We start from the raw sequence: 19782 nt of genomic DNA on the forward strand, positions 1-19782 counted from the left end.
GAAGATAGATTCGAGTACTTTTTTTAACCAAAATTTTACTTGTTATATATTTGTTCTTTCTACGCGTATACTTGGCCTCTTTTGTGCCTTTTTTAAAAAATTATAATTACATCAAAAGATTAACGCTTGATTAGTTTCATCTTTGCTGTCGCTAAGGATAAGGACAGTCGTGGGAATAGTAACAGTAACAGCAATAGCGGCAGCAATAATAACAATAGTATTATTTATAATTGTATTTATCATTAACATACTTCGATAGAATTATACATATCATTAATTATAATCGCCGTGGTCATGATTATCTTCACTTATATACACGTGCATACGTATATATGCGTAGACCCATGAAAGCACACTTGACAGCGCGAATACTTCGCACTGTCATATATACAGAGCGTCTCAGAAATCGCGCACCTTCTCTGTTGATTCTTCGACAAATTTAAAATCAACTGTTCCGTAATGAAAGCTCGATTGGACTTCGCCTTTTACATCTATTACACTTCACACATATCAAACAGCTGCGCCTTAAACATTAGAAGTCTGTTGGATTTTTATTATTTATATGCAGATCTAGAACTCTTGAGTCCCTTCAGGAGCCCTTTAAAGTGTTAATCGTTCAGCAAGGCTATCGATATAGCCTAATCATCGTTTTTCGGCAAGTAATGTAAGTGCGCACGATTTTTGGGACACCTTGCGTATGCATATATTTCACATGCTACATTTTTATTTCATTAGGATGTTATATATACACACAGGGTGGCCCAGAAATACACAGTAGGTATTAATAAACGAGTTCGATTGTTCCTTGGTGAAGTGAATCAGTTTAGACGTCAGTCATTAGAGATTTTGCCCGCACGGAAAGTAATTTTATGTGCCCGCCGATGGCCGTACAATCGTTAAGCTAACACAAGTTGGAAGGGAGGAATCGTGTATTAGAAGCGCCTGACGTAGTGTTTCGTCAAATCTAATTATAATCCAGAGACTGGCAAACAACCGAGAATTAACAGAACGATTTGCGACTTGAGTGGCAATTACCGGTACCGCGATGCATAATACTACCGTGCTACATTGCTACTGCGGAAAAGCATGCTTACCTTGCTCTATCTTCCTAGGAAATCGAAATTTTAAAACATTTAAACACATCTCAATTGGGCGCACAATCATTTCTTTTTTTTTCTTTTTTTTACTACAAAAATCTGAAATACAGCATTGATGTGAATATTCCTCGTGTCTCGCACCAACTATGTAAAAGCTCGCTCCCCCCATCGAAATAAATATCACACGCCGTTAGGTTTAATTACTGCTCTAATAAGGACTATAAAGTAGAATTAAAATATTACAAGCGCATACTTATTGATATGGCTATCAGGATATAAAGATTCATTTTTATAACATTAAATTTTCCTAAGTGGATTATATATGCTGTCTTATTTACAAAATATAGTCTGCGCAGAACTGTTCGATAGACCATACAATTGACGATTAACTTACCGCGCACTGGGATCCTACTGTCTTATGTACAGTAAAAAATCTTAAAAATCGATGTGCATCGCGGTACAAGAAGAGGAATCTCGTTTCAGAGGTGGAATTCGGGAGTTTGCCGAAACGCTTGATAACTTGAAAAGTATCTCTTTGGCAAAACGTACTACAGACAATATATCCAGCGAAAGGAAATTTTTTTTTACTAAGTCATGTCTGCAACGAATTCTCTTCTTTTTCTTCCTAAATCGAGATGACCATACAAACATCCCTAAGTTTAAAATAATTATTTATATAAACAAAATAACATGTTTAGCATCATAATACGTGCGCAACAAGCCAAAAACCTCTTTATAATATAATTTTCTATTTCAATATATATATATATAATCTATTTCAATGTATATATATATATTGTATAACAATTGAGAACTTTTCCGAAGAGAAAACAAAGGTTTGAGGAGGTTTTTATTATTACACCATGCCATTCGCGTGAATTTCAGACTCGTTAAAACATCTTACGAGACATACTACAAAGTATCTTAGTAACTTTATTGTAACTTTATCTTATTTTTCGTTCTATTTCATACGAACCAGTTTTACTGACAGCAAATATTCGGTTCTGTCTAAGTATAATAAGCTATATGCACTAGAGCTCCTCTGTAAATGCAATTGTACTTAACAAATTATGAGCAAATTCTTTTATTATAATTTACTAACAGTGTACCGCTAACTGTGTTCCCGACCCATATATTATCCTCTCTGGTGCAACAACGACTCCTACATACGTTTGGAAACCCCGAGCTATTATTGTTTCGGTGAAAATTAATCGACAACAAACTAGCAAAACTTGAGATAAAAAGAAAAAAAAGGGGGGTAAAGAGATAGTTCATATGTTTCGCCATACCCGATAAGAGAGCATATTACAATACTTAAAAAACGAGATGCGAATCCTTGACTTAAAGAATAGAGATAGAGGATCTATATATGACAAGTCAAGTTCAGCGGGAGTACATAATTCAAAATTGCGATATTCCAGGTCAGGAAGTCGGATAAATGTATCTTACTCCCACGCATGTTTATAAAAACAATTATATATAATATATATATATCATACGTATGTATATCGAGATAGTTTGTACACATTCCTTTACGTATGGATTTAACTTGTTAATTTTCTTTTTTTTTACCGTGCACTAATGCGTTTCAACAAAACTATTCCGACATTATTGAGACGTTCCTTTTTGTTTTTACGGACACAGAGGAAGATTGTATAATAACACATCGAGATAAAGAAAGAAATTTCGTGACTTCCTGCACACATAAAGCCCATCGCAATATATTTTCCGCGTCCTTTTTGCGCAGGCGACGCGAGTGTATCTGACCTGTGCATTCTTTATTAGTCATTCGAGATATTACCACTGTTCCAAGACCTAGCAAGCACATGAATCACCTCTACCGTTGCTTCTTTGGTCGTTGGTCAATTTGATTTGATCCGGGAATTCATTGTAAAGTTCGACCTAGGATTTACAAAGATAAAACGATTTATGAAGATAAACTTGAGATATGCGAATCAAGGAGGAAAAGACTCCCATGCTGCGCTTACTAATGTACTCACTTCACTTTCTTGAGCTAAAGCGTTTTTAGCTATCGTTTGGAAAGCTTGCTCGACATTAATAGCCTCTTTTGCACTAGTTTCGAAATATGGAATATTGTTCTTTGATTGACACCACTGTTGTGCTCTCTTGCTCGAGACCTAAAGAACATGGAAAGAACATTAAATGTCGCCAGAACAAGTCGCACCACTATTTTAAATCAGATCCAAGTATTATACTTAAAATAATATTCAGTGCGTGCATTAAATTACATGAAACTATGTATAAGACATTAAATTATCTCAAAGACTTGAAAATTATTTTGCTCACCGCTCTTGATTCAAGATCTACTTTGTTCCCGAGCACGACGAACGGAAAGTTGTCTGGATCTCGGGGCGATGCCTGAATTAGAAATTCGTCTCTCCATGAATCCAGGGATTTGAAGCTAGTTGGAGCGGAGACGTCGAATACCAGGACGCAGCAGTCCGCGCCTCTGTAGAAAGCCACTCCTAACGACTGAAACCTCTCCTGTCCAGCGGTGTCCCAAATCTAAAGCAGAAGAAACCCGGTTAGAAGAATCTAACAATAAAACAAGGTATCGGCGACGCACTCGGATAACCAAATGTGAGGATTACCTGCATAGTGACTATTCTATCCTCCACCATCACTTCCTTGGTCAAAAAGTCTGCCCCTATTGTCGCTTTGTATTGGTTACTAAACTTCTTATTGACGTACTGATTCATCAGAGAAGTTTTTCCGACTCCCGAATCCCCGAGGATAATGACTTTCAGCAACACTTTCTTGCGGGACGCCATTCTTCGCTGGAAAGACGGGAAGCGACGTTACGACATTAATTTTCGCACGAGTAAATGCTTGGGACAAGGATCGTTGTGCATTTAAAAAATAGAAGTCGCTGTAGCTAATACACTTCCTTGTCATCAAGTAATGTGATTCTTCCTCAGATTGCAGATGATTCATGGCCAAAGGACACGCGGGAAAGGACTTTTTAGTGACTTTATAAAAATTTGTCTTATAGATTTATATAAATCTTGTAAATTTGTATCTACGAAAAACGTTAAAGTATTTAACATCCTATGTAAAACTTTAAGCATACGTATAAGAAACGTTAACAAGCGAGACATATAATTCATATACTCTGTGTCCACATGAATATATAATAAAAATGGTGCATGACTTTTTAATTAGAACCACCGATTTAGATATCGCGATGTTTTCAAATGCCATTGTATAAGCAAAACAAAAATTGTACAATTTTTACCGCTTCATACGGAAAAATGATGTTCCACAAGCCGCACCTCCAAAGACTCGAGGTTCGCCGCAATTTTTTGCAATATTCAAGAACTTGCAATTTACATATGCTTCGACGTAAAAATAATTTTTTAAAAGTCACGTTACACGCGGAAAATCCCGGACATCGAAGACGGAACGTCGGGCTCCACGCGAACCGTAAATACCAGAGAAAGAGAGCTCAGCTTCTGACATTACATTCCATCCGTGCCCTTTCCACTATTTACATAATCTCTCGTCCGCGCCGAAAAAAAAACCAACACTATCGCACCCAGGGATCGGACCCGCCGTGCATCCGGGACGAATGATCGATCACATGAATCATCCAACAGAGGAAATCTGCTAGTGGCAATGACGTATATACGTACAACGCACTCGCCGAGAGGAGAAAAAAGCGAGCGAGCGAAAGAGCGAGCGAGATAGAGAAGAGAGACTTTCCTCCCGAGACCGTTCGAGGCGCAAAGCTTTTAACGAGGTTTTCACTCGTCACTACGGAAATCCGCGAGCTCGGGAATATCCGGACAGCGGAGCGACGGAGAGGACGGCGGGCGCGCGGGCTGGACGCGACGGCGAAGCCCGCTCGGAGCCTCCGACGTAAAGCTGTCACACGCACGGGCGGGCAGCCCGTTCGCGATCACGCACGGTTATTCGCGGGGCACGGCGCGGCGCACACCCGGGACGGGGGCGAGAGTCTGGCGGCAGCCGCGTCAATCCGGTCGCGCGACGCGAGTCCCGGGGGAGAAGGAAGGTCGGGATCGTCGCTCGGGGCAGCTCGTTACCTGGGGCACTCGTCAGGGAACACGGCCTGTGAAAACACCTCCACGCTCCAGCGTTTCGCACAAAGAAAATGGCGTGTTATGAAATCACGAGAGTATGACAACGATGTCGTCACCTGTTCGCCTCGCCTCCCTTATCGACCGAGTGCAATCGAGTGCATTACTCGCGGCCGGGTGGCGTGCGTTCTCTCAGTGAGAGGGATCGATTGGAGAGAGGTCGGCCGCGCGACACATATCGATACTCGATGTGCGAGGTGCGATGGCGCGCGGAACTGGCGCGCGCGCGATTGGCCCGATGTTTGAATTTTGCGGCTCACTTCGGTTCACCTCGACTGCTTTCGCGAGCAAATCAAAATGATCCGGATGAAAATGACCCTGCGCTGTGATTGGTCAAATCTGGAATTTCATTTAAATTTCAATGCGCTGCTATGCAACTTCAGATTTGACCAATCGCAACGCGCGCCGTAAGTCCCAGTCTACAATAGAGATTTAGTCCCAGTCTACAATAGAGATTTAAGCCCTAAGCCTTAAGAAATTGACTAATCACAGTCGCGCATTCTACTCATACTTGACCGTGATTGGCCAATTTCTTAAAGCTTAGGGCTTAAATCATCTATTGTAGACTAGGACTTAAGAAATTGACTAATCACAGTCGCGCATTCTACTCATACTTGACCGTGATTGGCCAATTTCTTAAAGCTTAGGGCTTAAATCATCTATTGGTCCCAGTCTACAATAGAGATTTAAGCCCTAAGCCTCAAGAAATTGACTAATCACAGTCGCGCATTCTTCTCATACTTGACCGTGATTGGCCAATTTCTTAAAGCTTAGGGCTTAAATCATCTATTGTAGACTGGGACTTGTAGACTGGGACTAAAGGCCCGAACACGCGAAGAACTTAAGCAGAAAGACTTGAGACTGAAGAATTACAATTAATCGGAATTTTTAAGGCTTAAATACACGAAGAAACTTGAGCAATGAAACTTAAGAAATAACCAATGGCTGTCGAGAACGTAAGCAGCCATTTTGAAACTTAAAGGCCTTCACACATAAAATTCCGTAAGAACGTAAAGCCTATCACACAATAGGAAAGCACAGGCAATAGGAACAGGGAATAGAATTTCTGACGCGTTGGATTGGTTGGAAGAAAATTTCCGACGAATCCAACGCGTCAAAAATTCTATTCTCTATTCTTATTGCCTGTTGCCAGGCATTGTGTGATAGGCTTAAAACGTAAGCATAAGAAAATCGACCAATCACAGTCGAGAACGTAAGGTAATAACGCAAGCAGTAGCAAATCTACTGCTTGCGTCATTGCCTTACGTTCTTGACTGTGATTGGTCGATTTTCTTATGCTTACGTTTTACGTCCTTAGTCCCTAGACTAACAATAAGTCCCAGTCTACAATAGAGATTTAAGCCCTAAGCCTTAAGAAATTGACTAATCACAGTCGCGCATTCTTTTCATACTTGACCGTGATTGGCCAATTTCTTAAAGCTTAGGGCTTAAATCATCTATTGTAGACTGGGACTTACGGAATTTTATGTGTGAAGGCCTTTATGTAAATCAATATGGCGACTCAATGCTCGATGTTCATTGGTTTAAACGGTTTTCATGCTATGCACATGCAGCTATGCAATTTTGTGTGCGATGGCCTTATAGGCTTCAAAGTTCGTTTACGTTGTTTGTTGTGAATCGTTGGGTCAAAGAAGTGAAATCATGTCTAAGGTGTGTTGTATTATGAACTGTTGGGAGTAAATGTTCCAATTTGGGTCCGAATAAAATGTATGTTGCATGACGCTTCGAAGTCGAGCACGCGTAGTTCATGAATTGGCCGTTGGACCATGTTGCGAACAGCACCCATGAAATGCGACCACATTTTAACCTAACCGTTTTGCCCGAGGGTGGAAACAACACGGTAAATAATAACATTTCATTACGCATTTGTTGTTCGGAAAAACGGAATCAAGAATATTCCCGTGTTTGCGTATTACATTAAACTAGAATTACAATATACTGATTGGATGAGAGGAAAAGTAGGATTCTGGTCGAACCTTTTTTCGTATCTCTATTTTAACCCTCTCGCGAATTGATATTTTGTAAGTTTTTTACAGTAAGAGAACGCGTGCTAAATCATAGAATCTTTTCAAGTTTTGTAAGAGGGACTTGCATTGTATATCCTAGTGATCAGAAAAGGGCTTAAACAACTTTGGTTTTCAGTAAAACAGCAAGGCCGTAACCGTTAACTTATGCCGGAATCGGTAAAAACTGTCCAATCGCCGTTAAACGTGAAGAGAATAGTTGACCGTAATTGGTTAATTTTGACCGATTTCCATACCATAAGTTAACGGTTACGGTCTTGCATAAACTAGCCGTAAAGCCCGTATCAGACTATATACGGATTAAGATTGGGATTAGATTGAAATTTGACAAATCACAGTAAAGTTTACTAATCTCAAGTTTAGTAACTTTTACTCTAATTGGTCAAATATCAATCTAATCTCAATCTCAATCCTTAGTCTGATACGGGCTTAACTTGTTAGCTACAAGCCGATCCCAGATGCTTGTGATTCTCCTTTCCAATTTCTGGAAAAAAAAACATTATTTATTTGATCATTACGTTTTAAATTTCACGGAAAAAAAATTAATTTTCTCGCAGAATAGGATGCGTTTCTTCCTCGCTTTCGATTAGCTAAAAACAAATCAATTTCTCCATGCGGATTGCGGTTCACATAAATATGTATAGCGAATATAAACCTGGCGCTGATTGCGTTGACATTTCGCGAGCCGCGGCGGAATAAAATCTGTGTTTATAGTCGCTATCCTTGGCATATGCTTCGCCGAGAAAAAAAAGAGACTGTGCGGAATATATGTATTGCGGAATTTTACGATTTTGCAGACAAATTAATCGCGAGTTACCTGGCCGTACGGTTTACGAAGTGTCGCGAATACCGAACAGGATGTCTCCGAGATGGATCGCCGTTTCGCAATCGAATCCTGTTGAATTCCCGAGGACAAGGATAGACGTGCCGAAAGTATCGTAAGAAGGTAAATCATTTGAATTTAAAATTTTTTATGTAATTCAAAAACATAAAGTCGCTTTAGCGCCATTTTAACGTCACTTTGACGTCATGCTCCACGGGGTTTCTGCGTAGAATTATGAATCCTCGAATGCGTTTACAAACTTCTTGCCCAAAGTGGAATTTTACAGAGATCCCCCCAGGGAATTCGCACACGTCTGATTCTGCGTTGGAGCGCCCCGAAAAGTTGGAATTAACTTAAAACTGTCGCTTAATATAATTCTCAATTAATTATGCGAAGACAAGCACGTGCGAGCGGCGTAGGACGAAGCTGCGATGCTAATTAATGTTACCCAATATTACCGGAGACGTAGTCAGGCGGGGAAGTTACGGCGGGGCGTTTCGCAGCCTCATCGGCCGTCCCGTGCGAATTTAATAATCGGTCTGGCGACATCTCGATTTTGTTGTAGCTAAACTTGATCGCCAGTTACGAAATCGGCATTTAATTACATAGCAGACTCGCAGAAAAATCGCGATGGACCGGTAACGTGGGTGTCGATAGCGTCCTCCCTGTCTACTTTAATCACAGCCGAGACTCGAAACGAGAGACGAAGATGATAACGCTGGGTGAAAGTAGGTCTTGCGGTCTATTCGGGCGAAGAGACCAAAAATCTCGCTCGCCTCCTCGCGCGAAAGGAGAGGAAGAGAAGGAAAAACTCGCGGATGAAGGAGCGAACGTCGTCCGCAGATTCGTCAAGCGAAAATAAGAATTCGAAGTTGAAACGAGAGATGGTCCGTGGCGATTTGTAATCGCTCGGAGTGTTGTTGCTTTAATGCGCCACTCTCCAATTAGGTTTCTCTTAAATTAGAGTGAAATCGACGTTGGGAGACAGCGTTTTATTTTTTTTCCACTTGTTCCCTTGCTCGATGCAATTTTAATACAATTTCAATATAGTTGATTTTAATCCGATTTATATTTAAGTTTCAATATAATTAATATATGTAGAGGAAAGTCCTCTATTACGAGATAGGTTTCTAATGTGAGATAGCGGGTTTTCAACACCCAAATTCTATCAAATCTGTTTCCGCCACGATTACACAATCTATAACAATCATTTTTCCACTAAACAGGTTTCACTCCAGGGGCAATAAATTCATGGTGGAATCAACTAATGTTGCTTATTAATTTAACAGAAACCCCATTATCTTATATTAGGATCTTATCTCATAATAGGGGACTCTCCTGTATATTAATTGTATATTAAACATGTAATAATATGTAACGTATATTACGATTAACGATTCTGTACGCTGAGTAACTGTTTGTTCTTCTAACTTGGCCTTCAGTACGCAAGTATAAATCAATATCCGATTGCCTCATTATCTCATAAATACATACTTTGTAGGCAAGGTGGACTGCCATGTTCTATACCGCCCACTTCTTTTGTCATGTCATCATATTCTCGTAACACTGAATCCCGACATTTCTCGCGATACTTTCAAAGAAAAAGTAACATTGTCCATCGATAGCCGTAATTCAGAAAATTACGTTATTTGTTTTTTACGTTTCTATCGACATCAACGCTAAGTCGTACAATTTATCGACTGTTTTCGATAAACATCGCGCGACTTCTGATCTCCGAGAGACAAAGTGGGAACGAAACGGGCGAGGGTGACAAATGCGATGCGCGTTGAATTAAATAAGTATTAATTTAATCACATATAATTACAATCACACGTATTTGCGATACATACTGCCAGACTCTGCTACGGGATAATTTGTCGTATGCCGAGAAAGAGCTTGAGTCGACTTAACTAGAAAAAAAAGTGCGCCATTACCGATTATCGTTAGAAGATATACCGTTCGAAGGGCTGTCTGGGCCCTTCGAACGCTCTCTTGTGCGAAATATAGTAGGGTAATCACGAATCAGTGTACGCCGAGATATCGGCTTAACTTCTTATTTCTTGAAGAGATACTCATTATACTTTCCTATGGACTTCGCGCGAAATCACATCTGTCGTTCCGTTACTTTCTTTTAGAAATTTTTGTAATTAGGTAAACCGTACGTTCGGAGGTTGAGCAGCTAAAGAATACGGGCGAGGCTGATGAGAGGTGGCCGCGGGGTGGATTATTATACGATAAGATTACAAATCGGAGCGGGACGCGGGGGAAGAGGGGAGAACGAGTGCATCGGAAAAGCTTTCGTCGTGCTCGTGGCTTGCACAGAGGTGCGGCCTGAATTTATATACAATTAGCTTAATCTGGATCGTGTATGGGATCGGATCACGTTAGGGCGAGCGAGCGGTACCGCGGTGTGGCCTCGTCGCGATCGGCAGAAACCTTGCGCAGTCCTTGTCGAACGATCCACGATTCGGAGCCGGACACGAGGGGGGGATCTGTGCACCTAGCGAAACGTACAGCGACGTCGTTTGATGACAATTTATCCTTTCCCGGGAAGAAATAACGTAAGATACAAGTCGTTCGAAGCGGATCTTGGTACAAAATAAAGTCATTCCGTGCGCGTCTTTACTTCGCTAGGTGTTCGCTAGGTCTTGCTCGGGAGTCTCGAGGAGACGGAGACCTCCGAATGCGCGTTCGCCACGTGGACTCCGGTCGATTAGTCGTTGACAGGTCGCGCCGAGTCCGCCGGCGATTGGAGAACCCGCAACCGGGGTCCAATCGACCTCGTCGAGGAGGCTACACCGCAACCTTCACCCCCCTGGACAAGGCGGCCTCTCGCTGCTGTGTTTTGGGCTTAGGGTTTCGGCGTCTCCGGCTGCGCCTTCGCGATGGCGTCGCTCGGCGGCGGCAGGGTCGGGATGTCCGGGTACTCGAGCTTGGCGCCGTCCTCGCACTCGAAGATCGGACAGCAGTCGGGGAAGCTCGCGGTCTTGTTGGTCTTGTCGGAGAGCTTGCACTTGGAATTGGCCTTGGGCAGCGGGCCGCAGTCCTCCACCAGCTCGAACAGACGACCGGAGTTGTCGTCGGCGGGCACGCAGGTGGAACGACCGCAGAACGGCGCCAGCTCCCACGACTTCGTCGGCTCGATGGTCGCGCACTTGGTCGACGCGAAGCACATGCCCGGGAAGTCTGCAAACGTAGGAAATCGCTCTTAGAACGGTGAGCATGAAAACCCTAAGGAGCTTTTGAGGATTGTTCGATTCGTTTTTTCTACATTTTTGTAGAAAATACGGCCGTACAAGTGACGTAACGAGTCGCTTCAAGACGTGAATTTATTCTTATTATTTCAAAATGAAATTTCTTTCAGTTCTAAAGAAATGAAATTTATTGAAAAAGGTCTATTTTATTTCATCTTATCGTGTATATCGTCGGTGGCGAGTGTGGCGCAGAGAAATGTGCGCTGCTTAGTAACCAGCCAAATGAACGAAAAGACCCCGAGTTCAAATTCACGGACACCGCGCTGGTTCTTTTCGGAATCTCCCAAAGGGAAGTGACAACCACCGAGAGTATCTTGCCGCACACACCCCTTCAGGAGTATAGCCCTCCAGATGGGAGGTTTCCTTCGGCAAGATTTAGCAGCCTACCGAAGATGAAGTAAAACCAAATGCTCAAAGTACCAGAACGAGAGCTGGATAAAACAGGCTTTAAGCCTAATACACGAGGAAGAAGAAGCGTCAACAAATTTCTAGATTTATATACAGTTGTACAAATAACGTAACAAATTATTGTAGGGCGCAATAATTCGTTACTACAATTCGTTATACAAATGAAATCATTTACAAAAATACGGTACGACAAATCTCCGTGCCAGCAACTGTTTCTGCGACGAGCGTCTCCCTTCCGAGTTTAAGAACGCGTTAACATTCTAATCCGCTTTGACCTGTAGGGATTCGCGGATTTCTTTCGTTCACTTTTCACTGTCAGTAAATAAGAGCAAAGCCGGTAGCAACCGGCTCGTCCGAGTCGAACGACGAAACAACGCGGCGATTGCGTTTCCTTATTAAGGAAATTTGCTCGCCCGCGAATTATCTCGCTACCCCGTCATGCGCAATTCCGCAAAAGTGTCGTTACTTTCTAACGTGCCTTGCGCGGCGGACCGTCGCTAATGTTGCCCGTTAATTATCCTAGCCTGAATTATCCAGGCAGATGAAAGAGCCAACGCGTGAGAGCAGGTGCGATTTTTAATACCGCGTTTTGCACGCCACGATGCATGGTGAAATCGAGGCCGCCGAGCTTGACGTTTCGCGTCCGTGAATTTATCCCGGCATTTATTTCGGCGACAGATCGATTAATTACCGCACGAATAGCACGACTGATCGTGATTAACTGAACAAGGATTCACCTTTTTTTAAATTTTTTACGAATTAGCGTGATAATCTGTTGAAAATAAACTCCGAAAGAATCCCTTTCCGATACGAATCCTTGTAGAGTACAAAAAGAATTTCTTTTGCATGCGAAAAAGAGCTCAGCATTGATGACATAAAAGCAAATTCTTATCTAGTGTATTTTCAGACCAGAGGCTCAATCATGAATCTTTTCCTCAAGCGTGAACTCGTGAAAAGTAAAAATTTTCATTGACAAATGTCGAATTAGTTAATGAAATTTTTCGCTTTTCACAAGTTTACGCTAGTGAAAAAGATTCATGATCGAGCTCCAGAAAAGAATGGAAAGATAGTTCATTTCAGAAATTAAACAAAATTCTTTCGAATCCTCTGGGCTATCTGGGCGATTTCGTAGTTGATTCTTCTCCAGCGACGGATCTTCAGCACGATACAATACATTGCGCTGATATTATCTTCTTATTATCGCGAGCGACGGAGCAATTCGCTTTTATCAGGAGTCGTTGCGATTATTTATTAACTCGCTTATCTTACCTTTCATTATCTTCTAATTATTTTTTTCATTTATATTGTATTGTCTTTTAAATCGAGTACAGCCCGAACGTTTGAAAAATGTTCTCGCACCTGCGAACGCTTCGCTTTACGACGTCGACACTGGCGTCATTATCCCTATTGTAAGCGACTCGACAACGAACTCGCAACAATGCCCGCTGGGTTCGGCAACCTATTTTCGAGCCAATCCGTATCTGCAACACGCCTAATGACAGCCGCAAATTTCACTTCCTCGACGCGGAGCCACGACGCGACGGCGACGACGACGGGCGCAACGGCTAATTACGGAGCCAAACTGATTTGTAATCGGCGTATGTTGCCCCGATATCCATCCGAACAGCACAGAGGATCCAAAAGGAAGAATTCTTTCTGAATTCCCAAAATTACAAAATGTGTTCCGTCACAAATTCGCTCTTGTGCCACCAAGTCAGAGCTCTTTTTCGGGACAGAAAGGAATTCTTTGTATCCAGAACAGCTTTAATTCACTTCCACAAGAAGTTAAAAGGTATATGCTTCTACGGAATCCTTTCTGAACCGCCGGAAAGCAATTCCGACGAGTCCATTTCGAACAGATTGTTTTACAAAGAATTGAGAGAAGTGAATCCCCTTTGAGTTCATAACGAACGCCCGTGCTATTTGGGCATCTACGACGGCGAACGGGAACGAGGAACACCCGGTGTTTGCGTCGTCGTTCACCGGTGATCGTGCTAGAAACTTCAAGGAGAAACACTTTCACTGTCATACACCGGGCCGGTCGGTTGCGCTTTTACGCAACACGCCGACGACAAATGTTGGGCGTCGTTACGACGTGGACGTCGACGCGTTGGTTTTACTCTTGCCCGCAGTTACATCAGCCCTTCGAGGCCTGTCGAGCCGGTGACTCACGACGAAATCGTTTCACCTGAGAGCGCGAGCGAGGGGACCGTCGAGGATCTTTGAAAGACTCCGGATCGGTTCTCCAGACCGAAGCTGGAGAAATTTAACAAACACGAGAAAGAGAGGCACGGCGGATCACGGACGGATAATTTGTTGATTTTCAATGTTCGCGCGTTGCTTGAAAGCGGTAGGTTTCGCATTGTAATTTAATGGCTGCGTTCCGAGATTCACTGTACTTACTCTAAAGTGTTCGGAGCGAAAATGGAACCACGGAGTGAAATATTCGCTCCATTTTCACTCCAAAACTTTAGAGAGCGCCAGTACTAAAAATCTATAGCGTACGTAATGTAAAGAGAATTTTCTCTTAAAATTTATCCTGAGAACTGTGTGATCGTAGGCAAACATGGTATCTCGAAGAATCTGATTTACTGGGAAAATGTGCAGTAAAATTTCTAAAAACTCATAAAGTTCTTCGAAATGCCATGCGATTACATGATTTTCAGGGTAAATTTTAAGAAAAAAATTCCCTCCGTGCAATGAATATCGACTCACTGGCCGTGAATCATACTGGTATCTTTCTCGTTCTGCAATTTCACGTCCAGGCACGATATCCGTAGAGATAAGACCGAAAAGAGGATTACGCCTCTCGCACATACGTCAGGACGTCTAGCCGCGTAATCCAGCGCTGGTCCCGAGCGAGAGTGCGCCGTGCTTCGCGAGGTTTCAACAATGACGTGTTCGTTACCGTTTTCTCAATGCCGCGACTCGATCGGCGTTTACGGCGCCCGACTTAATGATCCTGCGGTTTTCTCGTCTCGTCGCCATGAAATAGTAAACAAGGACACTTGTCAGAGAGACGAGAGGCGCAGAGATTATGGTCTGCACACGCCGATTTAATTAGAGATGCAGGACTCGGATTTCGAACTAAAAAGAAACTTTAATTTAACTTAATCCTCCTCCGACGTCACGTTTTTATATTTGACGCAAATCATTTGTATATCTTCTCGCGTTATTTATTGTATCACTATTGCCGCTCCTTCAGTCTTGAGGAAATTAATTCCTCTGCAAGAGATTCACAAATTTTCTCAACAGGACGTGTCGAATTGAAATTAAAAGGGCACATTTTTCTTTACTTTCTTTCAAAAATACCTCTAAAAACCGCATTACTTATGAGATGACCCAAATACAAAAACATTAAGAGAGGAAAGTCCTCTATTATTAGATAGGATGTGAAATAGTAGGGTTTCAACGTTCAAATTCAACGACAAGTCTTTTTTCGCAACGATCACACGATCTAACAATCAATTCTCCACTAAACAGATTTCACTCCAAGGGCAATAAATTCATAGTGGGACCAACAGATGACGCCTATTAATTTAGCAGAAACTCCGCTATCCCATATATTAAGATCCCATATTAATCTTGTCTCATAATAAGGGACTTTCCTCTATTTTTCGCGAGGGTATTCTACGCCCTCCTAAGCAAACCCAGCTCAATCCTCGAGAAGCTGACGAGAAATGATGAAGTTATAACTGACTATTACATTCAATGATACAGATACGTGAGCTTCTTGCTTCGCTAATCTCGAAAGTCTCGCGACGCAGCTTCTTTTCCCCTGATTTTACCGCGCTCGATCCCGCCCGCACTTTCATCGGTCGCCGGTTGTCACTTCTGGTCTGGTTACCACTTTCCTGGGTGCGCTTCTCGCTTTCAAATAGCGAGGATACTTTCTGCGACAAACGCCGTCACCGTAATTTTGAACAATAGCATCGGAGTGTCTTAAACGCGTACGAAAAGAGCCATCGATATTTCTTTTTCTTTCTGCGCTAAAAAAGATCAAAGGAATTAGAAGGCGATTGTCGCGCTGCTTATGTACAGGTGTTAGGGCATTGTTTGCACCGTTGTGCCAAGTGCCAAGGCTCGTTTCCGCGAGCTCGTCACGTATTCGAGGCCCTCGCCTCGCGCGTATCTGCGACCTTCCGAGACGGCAAGTAAATAATTCAATCCTTCCTGCGAACTTCCACGCCCGTGCGATCCTGCCTTCGCTACAATTCGAGCAACGAGGTCGTCCGTAAATTCCCCCCGTCATCGCTCTGCGTGACTAATTCGATTATTCATGGAAATCCAGGTCTGCGCCGACAAATAAGAAAGAACGCGGCCACGGGTAATTAAAGACTGAACGCGGGACCGACGGTCGCGTTTAGCCGAAGAACATCAAGGATTTTCTCTCTGGAAGGCGCTGAAATTGATCTATCGCTCGCGGTCACGCGGTCTCATTGGAGAACGTAATTTCACGACACCCAAATTAGCAATCTGTATTGTACGAAATGAATCCTCAAAAGAATTTCTCTGCGGTAGTTGAAGAAAGATTCCATAGAAGTATACCTTTCTTAAGCTAAAGTTGTCCCGAGTACAAAAATAAAAGTTCTTTTTGTATCCTTAAAAAGGCTCAGAATTTATGACATAAAAGAGAGCTCCCTTTGAACTCTTAAGGGCTGCGTCCACGATGCTAGAAATCGGTCCAAGTTCTAGTTTTGAGAAATGTGTAGCCAATTAACTTGTAGCTTTTATGGAACAGCTGCAAGTTGATTGGCTACACATTTCTCGGAACTAGGACTTGGACCAAGTTCTAGCATCGTGGACACAGGCCTTCGAGGATGATTTTGGAGCAAAACTGAACTGGAACAAGAATTGATTCTACAATTCAAGAACTTGGAAAGAATTCTCTTTGGATTTTCTGTGCTTCTGGGTCTGACGATCGATGACGTCGAATAATAAAAAAAAAAAACTTGCATAGTGCATTGGTTCTCAATTATAATCGCGTCTTCATTGGCGAGGATTCTATTTTTTTAGCGTATAATGGTAGCGTATAAAAAACAGACTAAATCTGAATTAAGTATACAGGCTCGTGGACACCAACACTTGACGCCACGTCGATTCTTTTGTACGTATCGTTTTCCGAGAACGTCTCCGAAAAGCGACAGGTTTCGTAACGGTCTCCTTAACTCAACCGAGAGAAACGCATCACTGCACCCCGCGGACCGTATAAAGAAGAAAGTGATATCGGGAAAGGGAGAAGGAAGCGAAAGGGGTGGGGGGGGAGGGGAGTTTATAAGGGGATCATAAGGTGATGGTTACGGCACGAAACTTTCACGCGGTCTCGTGATCTTGACGCCGCGTGTAAAGCGGTTTTCGCTATTTCTCTCGACCTGTCCGTGGGATCTCGTCTCGTGATACATCATCCCGCGTCCTTGCGAATCAGGGATTCGCAGGGACCGCGCCCGCGTTACGAGATAATGGGCGAGCCGACGCAAAAAGACGTCCGGCGGTTACGTTAATCAGGGTCGATTCACGCATGGCTAAATACTTGCGATAAAATGCCGAGACGCGATAATTATGGAGCGAGAAAAAGTGATAATCAAGGCCGACGCGGGAACGGAAGCGAACGGAGGGATCGCGAGGTGTAGGCGTGGAGATGCGATTATCTATTCATCTGTTATGATCATCCTATAAGTAATGCAGGTTTCTATATAGAGATAATATTTTTTTAATGAAACAAAAACAAATTTTTATCCCAGATACATTTTCCGTCGTTATAATTTCTTTCGCAGAAAAAGTTTCCTTTTGTATCGTATTATTTATAAGATGACCAGTATCGAAATTCAACAGAATTCGCGGGTCTCCCGCGACTCCTGGCGATTCTGATTTAGGATAATAAACATTTTCGGTTTACGCAGAAGCGGATCTTGGTTATTCTCTAAGTAAGATCGATCGAAATGGCACGAAGCCTCAAATGATAATTAACAGTTCTACTTTTTATCAGATGCAATTAAGCGCAATGTGACGCACCAATCATGAGGATAAAGTTGACTCTACATTTCTTTCCTTAGATTTTATGTAGAGAGATTCTGTGTATATGGAGCGTTGCTAAGCCTTTTCTTATACTTTTCGCAAGAATTTCACGTGACGACCTTTTAAGATGACTCGCTCACCTCCTCGTCACGGATGGCATTCGTGACACGACGTTATCGGGATTCCGAAACAGCTGTTTAATACGCGTGACAACGCATCGTAAGAAAGCCGAATGTCCGAGTACCGGTTGAAAATATCGACAATTCGTCCCACTTGTCGGTCATGTACGTATGCAATTCTTTGAATTCGGCCAGACACCTAACGCAGTGATTCTCAACAGTGTTTCACGCCTCGTTTCCTTCGTCTGCTCGCGTAGGCGAATCCACTTGTAAAAATCTTCAGGAAATAAACCTGGCTTATATTTCTATGAATGTTACACGGACTGGCAGGACGTGAACGTTTACACAATACGCATTGTTGTTATTCTTGATTGAAATGCACCAACGAGCTTAACAAGGCTGTAGAAAGACTGATCCAATTTCCAAATATTCATCTTGCAAGCACGGAAAAAGTAATATCAGAGAACATATTTGAGAATTAAAATTTGTTCGCTGATGAAATGATGAAAATAATTCATATGCATTACTCCTTGAGTTTTCGCGCGAACTAAGAAGCACACGAAGACCATCGCTCTAAAGACGATATCTCTTCTTCGGCAAATTAGCATACAACTTATTACGCTAATAGCTGACACACACCTGAGACACGAGTCTCTGCTGTCAGATGTATTATTTAATTGTTTCCATCTTGCGTGATAATATCAAGCGATATTAGCATCGCCTCACGAAGATAAAGATTGCTACTTCAACGGCGAGATGCATCGCGATAAAAATATTCTTTCGCGAAGAAATATCTTTTCAAAGCTATCTTTCATCGAATACACTGTCGAGTGCAGTGTGAAAAATCGAACATTGAATGAAGACTTCTCTGACTGTCCTTCATTTATTCGGCGATCTTAAAAAAATTCTTACAACAAAATTATCCAGAAAAAAGAAACAACTGCACCGGCAGTCTTTTAGACCGCAAGCTTGTCATAGCGTTAGGGCCCGAGCAGAATGGCTGTCTTGTACTCTTAAGACACTGTTTTATGTTTAAAATCTTTGTCTTAAAGTAACGCACAATAACTGTCTTGTGACTTAAGAATACAAGACAGCCATTCTGCTCAGGCCCTAAGATTCATCCGTCGAAAGGGCCGGCGCGGGTCAACTCACCGCGGAGAACGTCGGCGGGTATCAGCCTCCGGAAGGTTTTCGGCCGCTCCTGCTCCTGGACATCCTGGGCGGCGACGAAGGCCACCGCGACGCACAACAGGACGAAGATGGTCTTCATGGTTTCGAGCCGGGAAGCGACAGACGGATTCACGAGGGGTGGCCTCCTTCGCGATGGGAGGGATGAAGTGAAGAGGAGCAGAAAAATGGAGCTTCTTGTATCGATTACGACTGGTTGGGCCCGATCCCCGTGGCGGCATTTTATAGCCGGCCATCGGGCGGGGTCCCTGTTATCCCCTCCAGGATCAGACGTGGTCTCTCACCTCTTGAACCACCAGTCACCGAGGCATCGTTCGCGACCGGGACTCCAAGTGACGCCGGGGTCCACGCGGCAGGTGGGTAGGGACGCGTGCACGCATGGGGGACCGACGTGGCCGCTGACTTTGGCCGTGCCCTGTCCCGGTGGCGAGATTCGTTCGACGTGGGAAGATAAAAATTTCTGCTTGCCACACAGCGAGGACGTTCCTCGACTTACGACCAATCGAGAGGCTTCAGAACCGAAGTGCGAACGGCAGACAAGACTATGTTCTTCGGTTAATTGTCGGCGAAGATTACTTCGACAAAGTTTAATTTGACGCTTAACGTTACAAGGACGTAGAAAATTGGAGAACTGCAATAGATGATGACCAACCTGGACATTTCCGTTGAGGAAAAGTCGGCTCCAAATTGGCCGGAGGGTCTGTCATTGAGAAAA

At 43.0% G+C, this 19782-nt stretch overlaps 2 protein-coding genes across 3 annotated transcripts; both read right to left on the reverse strand.

Moving 5' to 3' along the window:
• Positions 1-220: 220 nt before the first annotated feature.
• LOC105561161 (ras-related protein Rab-7a) lies at positions 221-5314 on the reverse strand. Of its 2 annotated transcripts, none has more exons than XM_012010908.1 (5): positions 5162-5314; positions 3710-3895; positions 3405-3623; positions 3098-3235; positions 221-2999 (listed from the first exon to the last, which is right to left on the reverse strand). In XM_012010908.1, exons 2-5 carry the CDS (start codon positions 3887-3889, stop codon positions 2913-2915), a joined length of 624 nt encoding a protein of 207 aa, XP_011866298.1. In that variant the 5' UTR covers positions 3890-3895; positions 5162-5314; the 3' UTR covers positions 221-2912. The 2 variants fall into 2 exon arrangements, with proteins under 2 accessions (XP_011866298.1, XP_011866299.1); XM_012010909.1 differs by lacking the exon at positions 5162-5314 and adding an exon at positions 4354-4456.
• Positions 5315-9869: 4555 nt separating this feature from the next.
• LOC105561162 lies at positions 9870-19292 on the reverse strand. Its single transcript, XM_012010910.1, has 2 exons — positions 19032-19292; positions 9870-11269 (listed from the first exon to the last, which is right to left on the reverse strand). The coding sequence occupies exons 1-2, from the start codon at positions 19147-19149 to the stop codon at positions 10935-10937; spliced, it is 453 nt and encodes a 150-aa protein (XP_011866300.1). The 5' UTR covers positions 19150-19292; the 3' UTR covers positions 9870-10934.
• Positions 19293-19782: the final 490 nt, after the last annotated feature.

Source organism: Vollenhovia emeryi, unplaced genomic scaffold (genome assembly GCF_000949405.1).
Source record: "Vollenhovia emeryi isolate VEMERY1.0 unplaced genomic scaffold, V.emery_V1.0 DF939210.1, whole genome shotgun sequence".
Classification (NCBI taxonomy): Eukaryota; Metazoa; Arthropoda; class Insecta; order Hymenoptera; family Formicidae; genus Vollenhovia; species Vollenhovia emeryi.

What these genes read in the sequence shown, in the direction of transcription:
- LOC105561161 (XM_012010908.1), bottom strand. Translation starts at nt 3,889, where the DNA reads ATGGCGTCCCGCAAGAAAGTGTTGCTGAAAGTCATTATCCTCGGGGAT. An exon ending in ATAGAATAGTCACTATGCAG is followed by an intron (nt 3,624 to 3,709) that starts GTAATCCTCACA and finishes CTTCTGCTTTAG; the next exon opens with ATTTGGGACACCGCTGGACA. An exon ending in TAGATCTTGAATCAAGAGCG is followed by an intron (nt 3,236 to 3,404) that starts GTGAGCAAAATA and finishes CATGTTCTTTAG; the next exon opens with GTCTCGAGCAAGAGAGCACA.
- LOC105561162 (XM_012010910.1), bottom strand. Translation starts at nt 19,149, where the DNA reads ATGAAGACCATCTTCGTCCTGTTGTGCGTCGCGGTGGCCTTCGTCGCC. An exon ending in ACCCGCCGACGTTCTCCGCG is followed by an intron (nt 11,270 to 19,031) that starts GTGAGTTGACCC and finishes CTACGTTTGCAG; the next exon opens with ACTTCCCGGGCATGTGCTTC.